Below are 10559 nucleotides of genomic sequence, written 5' to 3'. Positions count from 1 at the left end.
TCAGGTAGGGCCCCATTCGAGGGCAGCGCTTCCAACAGAGTTTTCTCCATGTCCAGGGTCGAATCCTTGACTTCTGATTAAGAATGAAGCAACCTCATCCACTGCACCACAATTCATGTTGTTCTTTGCACCTTTCTAGTAGCTCAAATGTCAATCATAAACACCAAATATATATTTGTAAAAGTTTCAACAATAAATAATTGGATATAGTATTACCCTATAATTTAATTGAAGGGGGGTGTACTTTATAGTTCAAATTAAATTTATGTAAAAAAAAAGAGGAATAATAATTCATCATCATCAATATAATCTAGTTGATGTAGGTTGCACCATTGATGACTATTAATTAGCCAATTGGCAACTATATTGGTACTATATACCAATTGGAATAATGTTCTGAGTCTCCAAAGGAAAGGGACACTCACCAAACTAAATTAAATTCTTTTGGTAGATATAAATATAGCAATACATTCCTAGCCCTTCTCATTAATTTCAATGCAGTGGTTGACATATGCTTCACTCTATAAAATTATTTGTTTCTTTTTTTATATTTTATAAAAATATATTTTTTTTAATTATTCAATTACTTTCATTTATACTTTAAGATATATTTGTAGTTTCAAGAATAATTATTGCTAAGGACAAATAACTTTACATAATTACTTTTAGCAATTACTCAAAAAGATTTGGGACGAACGGAGTATTATATTTTTTTTTTTTGAGACGTTCGTATCCAAGGGCAGACATATATATATATATATATATATATCTTTTGTGCTTCGGTACCCGTTAAGGCCGACACAAATTAGATAAAATGGTATAAAAAAAGGATAAAGAAATTAGTATAAGCTTCAAAGAAAGCACCCAAAAAATCAAAAAGATAACTAAGTGTTTTGGTTTTCAGATGGATCGGAGCCTTCAAACTTTGAACGTTAATATATGTGTGTTCGAACCTCACGAACACCCATAACTCATAAATTCTGAGTCCGCCACCATTCGTATCTGTCTAATCCGCCGGAGTACTTCCATTACAATATCACTTAGGATAGCTATATCATATTAACCTATAGATAATACAAATTACAAAGTCGTACAGCTATCACCATTACAAAGTTATGATAGCTAGGTAAACAAATATGTTTCATCTAGGATTTCATTTCAACATACACACACAAACTATTACGCTTGAATCATATTATCTAACAATTACCACAAAAGGTTAGTTACTACCAAATTCAAAACGATACGAATTTCAGTTAAGAGTAAAGAAATTTTCCATTCATTACATTACATTTGTGGTAATAGAATGGTTTATCAGGAACAAAATGGAGTGACAACCTACTTTCTAGCGAAGGAGCAAGAAAAATCGATTTATTTAATCCGGGGCGGCTCAACATTATTGGTGGCCTAAAGTGAAATTTTAAAATGAGACTTTGAATTATTTTTTTACAAATCTATATTTATAGCTTTTTGAGGTATAAAATTATAAATAAAACTGTTTTATAATTGATTTATCCGGAAAAATCCCTTTTCAATTAATATTATGCTTAATTCATTTGATATCTCTTAAAATATTTTTTTTTAAGCTTAAATAATATTTTTGAAATTTTATTTTTAAAAAATTTCTTTCAGCTAAGATAATTACATAGGAACAAGAAAAATATGCATTCATAAAATAGTAAAATCTTTTTATTTGATCGAAATACATCTTATCTTTTTGATTCTTTTTGCCCAATTAATCAAAATAATAAATAGAAGGTATGATTTTCTGAGTTACCTCTATTTATTAGATGTTCTTTTTAGATTTGAGAATATTAAAAGATTTTTTTTTAATGTTGATTGTCAACTTTAACCTTGAATTTCTAAAGTGATATTTTTATTTGAGCATAAGAGAAATTAAAATGTGGTGAAGAAAATATTAAGAAATATTTGGTATTTTCTAAAGAAAAAAAATCTAAAAAAAAATAAACTACAAACCTATAATGCTTTAAATAAAAAATGATGCCTCCAAAAATCGAAGGCCTAAAGCGCTTGTTTTGGTGGCTTCACCTTGAAGCTGGCCCTGTTTTTAATTATACTGAGCCGGACCTGTTTTTAATTATACTGTTATAATGCGGTTTCTCTTGTATTCGTTATGAAGCTTTCCAAATCAGACAAATTAAGAATTACTTTTGTAAACTTTTGTAATTCTGGAGTACGAATAATATAAGACGGGGGCCTAGCATCGGAAACATTGACTTGGGTGATAAGACAGGGGGCCCAACATCGGAAACAATGAAATGGGTGGCGCTGACTCTGATACTATGATAAAGAAATAGACTTTGGACCTAACTCAACCTCAAAAGCTCGCTCGTGACGAGAGGATTGACCAAGACCATATAAGAAGATCAACATCCTTTAATCCACTAATATGAAATTCCAACAGTAGTAGTTACTGTTTTTCCAAGCTCCTAGACCCAGGTACTTATATACATTTTTTTTCACAAAAAATAAGCAATAGTAATCTGATTAATTTCATGAATTAATAGAATAAACAATTTCAATTTCTTTTTTTGGATTAATATCATTGTAGAGTTGATCAAAATCTTTTCCTCGAATCAAGCAAAAGTCAAAAGGAGTCTAATGGCATGTGATCATGGGGTCTTCCTGCTTTCCTCAAAACCAAACGTTCCATTTTGCGTTTGAGATGAAAAAAGCGTTGATACAACCATCACTTTCATTACAACGACTAATTAATAACCTACTAACATGATATTGAAGTGGAATGATTCAATATATCTTTAATTAGAGATTTGATTTTAACCTTCTAACAAAAAGTAAAATCCCATTGAAATTTAGTTGAATAAATATGGGTGAAAATATTATCATAAATTATTGTGAGACTGTTCGAAAGTTCAACACTATTAATTAAAAGTTTTAAGCTTGATATAATGAGAATGAATAAAATCTTGCTAGAAACAATAGAAATGTATTCTCAATGCGTTAATCAAATTTAGCCAAACCAATGTGGGTCGAAAAATAAAACTAGCTAATAGCTTCATGAAATGTCATAAGATTTCGGAATTTCTCCATGCTTAACCACTTCTCTGGCGTCTAAGTTCATTAAAATGAATAAAATCATGTCGGAAGCATAAAAAATGAGTGATGAGCGAATCCACATTTAGTCGAATCAATTACAAGTATAAATAAAATTAATTAACAATCTATTAAATGATTTAAAAAAATTTCGTTTCTTAATCAAAGGTATCACGTTTAGCTGGAAAGAATATATAAATAATTGAGTGCGCAGTGAAAGAAAGAAAATGTCAGCTGCTTTTATGACAAACGCTTTTGCTTTTTTTCCCACTTTGCTCGACAATTCTTCACTCACAATCATACCAAACTCCATAATTCTCCATTATACAATTCCCCTTTATCACACGTAGCACATTCTCCCGTTGTACTAGCCGGCGCCGGAAAATGACGAGTTCACCGTCTTCCGACTATGAGTACGATTTACAGAGCGAGCGTTTTGATGACAGTTACAGTCTCAATGCTGACGTCAGCGAATCGGAAACTTGCAGTAGTACGAGTACTTTCTCTTGCCGTCAACAGGAAGCGTCTACTTCATTGTCGTCTTCTTCTACGTTGAATTTTAACTCTAATTCCGGTTTAACTGAACCGCCTAACGTTATGTTGCCGGTCGTCGGAGATAGACACGTCATCTTTCCGGCTGAGAAGAAACCTGAGACCGAATTATCAGGTGCATGATTTTTGTAACTTTTTTAGCTGCTGTTTTTTGCTAAGCAAGTTCAAATGCAACTTATAGTGATAGTTTTTAGCCTGTTAGTGTATACATAAGTTTGAAATTTAAGATATAGAGTTAATATAACTTGATTTAGCTTCGAAGTTAGTTGAATTGACCCTCGTGAAGTGAAATGCGACGAATACAAGTGAACGGAGAGAGTATAAGTTGAATTTATATTTAACTCCAATTCCGGTTTAGCTGAACCGCCTAACGTTATGTTGCCGGTCGTCGGAGATAGACACATCATCTATCCGGCTGAGAAAAACCCTGAGACCGAGTTATCAGGTGCATAATTTGCTGCTTCTTTCATATTTTGTGTGATTGTTGTAACGATTTTGCTTCGGTTTTTTTATACTGTGTGGTTGAATTAAGCAATTATGCATACTAAGCAAGTTAAAATGCAACTTATAGTGATAGTTTTTAGCTTTTCAGTTCAAAATATTGAATTAGTTTAGCTCAATTTAGTTACGAAGATTAGTCAAATTGATTCTCATGAAGCGAAATGTGATGAGTGAAAGTGAATGGAGGGAGTATAAATTGAATTTACTTTTTAATGTGTTTTTGCTTCTTTGTTTGTTAACTAGAGAATGATGTTCAACACTAATTATGGTTTGTTTTCATACAGTGGTTTCAATGGCACGTTTTTCAGCGTTCGCTTGCTTAGAAAGTCTCTTTATCCGTTAAAAAACATTGAAGTAAACAATTGTTATCTGTAGAGGCGAATCCAGGATTTTAGCGTTGGACACACTATATTTGTAAAGTTATGGATTCACGTCTAGTATTTATAACAATTTTAGTGCAATTTTTACACATAAATTTATACTCCGTGTATATTGTGTTAAGATGAACCCACTAACAGAAAGTTGCATCTGCCTCTGGTTATTCGTCTGGAGGAGAATTGAGTTGTTCCGGATAAACTTTTATGTACTTTGAGCCTATAGAGTCTTTGCCTCTCTGTTATTTTGAGAGAAGTATCTTACAATGAGATCCACGTCCTTCCCCTTGATAAACTTCTAATGACATTTCTTGGAAGTTGGAAGATTGTCATTTCTTGTGATTTATTATTGGCTTTTGGACAGTTCTTTTAGGCTGCAAAATGGGTCAAAGGATGCCATTTGTGCAAGTTTGTCTAATTTAACTCTTGTCAATAAGTTGTGTGTTTATGTACTATAATTTTTACCTGATTTCATCAGGCACTGAATGGTATTTTTGTGATTACAGAAGTTGAATTGATGAAAGAGCGGTTTGCTAAACTACTGCTTGGGGAAGATATGTCTGGAGGAGGAAAAGGGGTCTGTACTGCTTTCGCCATCTCCAATGCCATCACTAACCTAGCTGGTATGTCACTTTGCTTCTAAATGAGATTTGGACAAATTCCTCTAGGATTAACATCGCTGTATGTTCTCTCACTCCTATTGCAGCCACTGTCTTCGGGGAGCTCTGGAAGTTGGAGTCATTAGCACCACAAAGGAAATTGATGTGGCGTAGAGAGATGGAATGGCTTCTATCTGTGAGTGATTCGATAGTAGAACTCGTACCTTCTGTGCAAGAGTTTCCTGGTGGTGGGTCTTTTGAGATTATGGTTACTCAACCACGGTCAGACCTCTATGTAAATCTTCCAGCACTCAAGAAGCTAGATGCAATGTTAATTGGCATGTTGGATGCCTTTTCTGGCTGTGAGTTTTACTATGTTGATCGAGGGATACTTGTTGCTGATGGAGAAGATGTTGAAGCATGTCCTTGTTCCCCATCCTCTCATAGACCTTCCATTAGGCTTGAAGAGAAGTGGTGGCTACCATTCCCAAAGGTCCCACCAAAAGGTTTGTCAGAAGAGACAAGGAAGCGATTGCGGCAGTGTAGAGAATGCACAAATCAAATCTTTAAGGCAGCCCAGGCAATCAATGCCACCACACTATCTGAAATGGAAGTACCGAAAGATTACCTGAAGGGCTTACCAAAGGTAAGTGTGCTTACAACTGAAATGGTCTATCTTTTATAATTTTTTTCTCTTTTCTATCAATTAATAAGCTGTTTTTTTTACATGGACTGAGATGGACATTTCTTCATCTGCAAGAAAGACCAGAGACTCGTTAGTTTCTAGGCACACCGTATGTTAATTGCAATATTATTGTGTACAATCTCCTATTTCCTCCCATTTCTTTTCCATTTATTAGTGTTCACCCTACTTCATGTTGTCCGTGGCATGACAATCTTCTCCGCTGATACAGTGGGTGCAGCTGAGTTTCTTCTTTGCCACTTCTTTTGTACAGTTCTCGATCATGGTAAAACATGCTTTCAATTTCTAATTTTTGCATTGTCGGACAAACAAATAACTTTGACTGCTTAATGAACATACAGATAGCTAATTCCACTGTTGTTGTTCTTCTTGGATGCATGTCTTTGATATATATCAGCTCCTAGTGTATTTCTCCAGGCTATGGCACCCTAGTGCAATGCAATTTCATAAAGACCACCCGCTAGAAAATTTTGTTCCGAGATCTGACTGCAGATTCAGAATAATATCTGCACGCTTGATTTTGTCTCGATTAGCTTTCAGCTTTGAGCCTCCTCCATCTCCTTTGGACTAGGTTTTGGATTTACTGATACATAATAAAATAATGTAAAATACTTCTTTGTTCTTTCTATGAATTGAGCTAGGTCATTGCTCTAGCGTCGTCAATGGCTGTTTATACCATTTTCTCTTTTTCTTCATCTTTTGAAATTTGATCTTTGATCATGGAACTAAGTATTTCTTGGTTACAAACAGAAATAGAGCTTCTTGATATGGAACTTTTCTGAGATATGCCTCATCTAACATCAGAAAGAGTCTTCAAACATGATCTTCATAGCCTCTGCCTTTTATTTGTTGTGTGCTCGCCCCTTTGGGTTTTTGTAGAACCTTGTTATTGAATTTCCCCCAAATATCTTTTCACATTAGTTACCTGAATAGTTCTCTAAAAACTTTAAGACATGCAGCTGTGGTTTAATTCATCATTGGCCTATAATTTCTCAGAGTGGGAAAGCATCTTTAGGGGAAATTCTCCACCGATATATTACTGCTGATCAGTTCTCTCCAGAATGCCTCCTTGATTACTTGGATCTCTCATCAGAGTACACGACTTTGGAAATTGCAAACAGAATTGAAGCTGCTATGCACGTATGGAGGCAAAAATGTGAAAAGAAGAACTTGAACTGGTCAAAACCTGGAAAATCATCGTGGGGTGGAACAGTAAAGGGACTTGTTGGTCTTGTGGAAAGATATCAACTCTTGTCACAGCGAGCTGAGAACCTGCTGAGGAACTTAAAGCTAAATTTCCCCGGCCTTCCACAAACTGCATTGGATGTGAACAAGATTCAGTATAACAGGGTAATACTCATGAGCCTCCTCTTTACGTTCTGCTTCTGTGACCACTGCCGTCATATCCAGCTTTTCAAGTCACTTTGGCTTATTAATGGCTGAAAGCTAAGTAAAGGAGCTGATCACCAAATTTGGTTGAACTGCCTGGTTAAGTTGCTTATTCCACGTAATCAGAAGATGATTACGTGCTGCGACCAAACCATTATTTGAGTTAGCAAACATGGGGTCTGATGGGGCTTTAGAACCCTTCTAAGTATAACCTAAAAAAGAGATCACAAACGATTAACCTTTGATGGTTGATTCTACAATTTTCTGAAAATTTAGAATAAGGTCGATGTCGTCCGGCCCTTCCCTGGATCGCATAGCGGGAGCTTTAGTGTACCGGGTTGCCCTTTTTTAAGAAAAATAAAAGGTCGATGCTACAATTTTCTTATTTGATATTTGCATGAAGCCTCAAAAGCTTATCTCACGTTTGCAATATCATTAACATTAAAACTTCAATCTAACTGAAAGCTTGTACATTTGCAACAATTGCTACCTAAAGTAGTTAATATAGTCATCTTTGTTTGATATAGAAGGTCCCTAGAAGGACAAACATAAAACTGTTTTACCATACTAACGGAAGTTAATGTGCTGCATGAATTACACGTTATTTTATCATGTCTAGTTCATGTGTTCCAAAAAGTTCCCAATTACATCAGGATTAAAGAAACTGTGCTGCAACTGTCATGTATGCAGGATGTGGGACATTCGATCCTTGAGAGCTATTCTAGGGTGTTGGAGAGCTTGGCATTTAACTTGATGGCAAGAATTGAAGATCTACTATATGTAGATGATGCCACAAGACGGCGTGCAGCTGAAGAATCAGCAGCAATGCTCGACCAGCAAGGATTCTTTAACGCGCAATCCCCACAGAATCAGGTTGCTTGTGCTTCCAATTTTGACCGTAATAAGTCTCTCCCCTTTTTACCAAAAGCTTTCTCCCTGGATATAGTAGAGGAAAGCCCTAAGAGAACAGCTCAGTCAATTGGGCATACTGTTCTTAGCAGCCCAAGAGCTGAGAAACACAAAGCACTCAGTTTTTGAAAGACTCCGAAGGGTGGTAGTGCCAAGTAGGTATAGAATACAATGACAACTGACTGCGATTTTGATGGTCATCAATTTTAGAATTTCAGGGCCCATTAGACTTTCGAGAATGCGTATTCCAACATCAGTCTAATTCTTTGGGTAGTTAGCTGGAACTTAAAAGTCCTTCTAGATAATGCAAAAATCCAAACATCCCCGGAACTGTGATAATTTGTTGATGGTATATTCTGGATTTGGACAACTATATGTATATTGTTAGAAACAGCTTGTATGATATCAATCTAAACTTCAACCTTCTAATCCAATAAGGGCAATCATCTGGGTAATATTTTTACCTTATGTAAAAACATACTTTAGCTATTTTACCGTAGCATAACTTGTTCTTTCATCTTTTCTTGTATTGATTTCATGATATGGCATTGGTCCTCAGCACTCTGGCCGAGACTTAAAATTTTGTATCTTAATAAAAAATGTGTTTATGTTTGCAATTATAATGGATTAATGCAGGGATTAGTAATGTAGAAGTCTTAAGATTTCCAACTTTGCCTTTAATGGGATGCTCTTCAAGTGTACAGAGGTTGAAGTTATTTCTATGAACTCCACTAGGAAGGGTATTTTTATATAAATTTGTGCTAAAAAAGTCTTATTTTTTATACTTCGTTATCGTCAAATGGTGTCAAACAAATTGCGACACCAAGTATTTTCCAGAAAAAAATGTTTTCCTTCCTACCAAAATGAATTGAATACACTTTTGCTTGGTGCCCAAACGTGTGTAAAGCTCTTCCATTTAGTATAAAAGTTGAACACAAACATCATTTGACTGAGTGGGCTGTCATAAGTCATGAGTTCTGGGGTTAGAAATGATTTTAAAGTCTTTGAACCGATTGTCTTCACTAGTGAAATATCCAAAGCTCCATTTGCTGCTCCCTATTTTCCCCAAGATGTAAACATGGAAACTTGCTCTACTTCGATACAATAACATTACGAGTGAAATTCCACAAGTGAGATCTGACAAGGGCAGAGGGTATACAGACCTTACCCCTACTGAGTGAGCTCTTGTTCTATCTTTGATCTATTATATAAGTAGTAATTTGTAACATTGGAAGGGATAATATTAGATAACTATTTTCCCATATACAAGGAGCGAGTGAATTAAGTTAAATTTAGCAAAAACATTCCAGTAAATTTGCAAAATCACATCCAGATAGAAGAAGAGCAAAAAAGATCACAACTTTAATTGCATCAGGCTAGAACAATTGAATCATTTTTCATTTTTTGCCTAATCGCCAAGGGTGTGGTGAAATAGATTGATTTCTTCCGCTCTTAATTAGAATTCTCAAATTCCAAGTGTCATAATAAAAAATTCCATGAGCATTTATCAAATTAATCAAGGTTGTTGACATTTCATTTAACACCAAAATTGACACTGTATATAGTACATACCGTATTATTATGTCCAGTAAATACCCAAGGGAGTTGCTAGGAATTAATTGATGCATAAAATATGTCGTAGTGGGAAAGGTAACGTTGTAAGAAGAGAACAGGAAATTATTCATTGCAGTTTCGTCTAGAGGACTAAATAGTGCTAATGGTAATTAATACTAAATAGTAGGTAACCGCATGGGACAATATCAACTGAAAAGTCTTAACATTAATGTTTTGAAGAAAACTTTTTTTAAGAGCTCAGCCAACTATAAATATTAACTAAAAAAACCCCAAAAAAGAATAGGTGATTGAATTGATTGAGCAAGCGATCCTCCAAATAGAGGTATCAACTGCAAAACCCTCTTGCATGATTTCTTAGCTAAGCTCGTCACACGAGACTCATCTAACGCAATTTATCTCCCGTGGCAATAGCGAGTTAACGGTTGAACTTTTTATTTCTTTTTTTCAACCACTATCTTTACGCCATATGAGAAGGTTTATTACCATGTAGCAAAAGGTAGGTCCGTTCCAATTCTCCATTATTTATGCAGAGGGAGTATTAATTCATTAGGTCCCCTTTAACAGGAGCGTAAAAAAAGGAACTCAAATTTGCCATAATTTATTGGCAAAATGTCAGACAACAATCATGAGCCTACCTATTCCCCTTCCCCTCTTCATTAATCCACTCTGCATGTTCATCCAAGTTGTATTTCAAAATTGAAACTTCATTGATTTTGAGTTTTATCATGTGTGCATTTTACTTCTCAATAAACATATCGAGCTAGAGCTAGAGCTATAGCTATCAAATTACGCATATGTACTACGTACAATGCCCGGACATAATTCCGGTCTCACCTTTCTCGTTCAATAATCGAAAAATCCCCGAGGGCTAGTTAGGTGAAA

General features: G+C 35.0%; 1 protein-coding gene across 1 annotated transcript; it reads left to right on the top strand.

The window, feature by feature from the left end:
• The first annotated feature begins 3217 nt into the window (after positions 1-3217).
• LOC107866824 (rop guanine nucleotide exchange factor 1) lies at positions 3218-8578 on the top strand. Its single transcript, XM_016712825.2, has 5 exons — positions 3218-3742; positions 5009-5125; positions 5209-5747; positions 6801-7154; positions 7884-8578. Exons 1-5 carry the CDS (start codon positions 3460-3462, stop codon positions 8229-8231), a joined length of 1641 nt encoding a protein of 546 aa, XP_016568311.1. The 5' UTR covers positions 3218-3459; the 3' UTR covers positions 8232-8578.
• The last annotated feature ends 1981 nt before the right edge of the window (positions 8579-10559 follow it).

This window comes from Capsicum annuum, chromosome 4 (assembly GCF_002878395.1).
Source record: "Capsicum annuum cultivar UCD-10X-F1 chromosome 4, UCD10Xv1.1, whole genome shotgun sequence".
NCBI classification, from domain to species: domain Eukaryota; kingdom Viridiplantae; phylum Streptophyta; class Magnoliopsida; order Solanales; family Solanaceae; genus Capsicum; species Capsicum annuum.
Note: the sequence above shows the minus strand (reverse complement) of the source record. Positions and strands in the feature narration are given on the sequence as shown.

Coding starts and splice junctions, on each gene's coding strand:
- LOC107866824 (XM_016712825.2), top strand. CDS start 3,460: ATGACGAGTTCACCGTCTTCCGACTATGAGTACGATTTACAGAGCGAG. Junction 5,126..5,208: donor TGCCATCACTAACCTAGCTG/GTATGTCACTTT, acceptor CTCCTATTGCAG/CCACTGTCTTCGGGGAGCTC. Junction 7,155..7,883: donor ACAAGATTCAGTATAACAGG/GTAATACTCATG, acceptor TCATGTATGCAG/GATGTGGGACATTCGATCCT.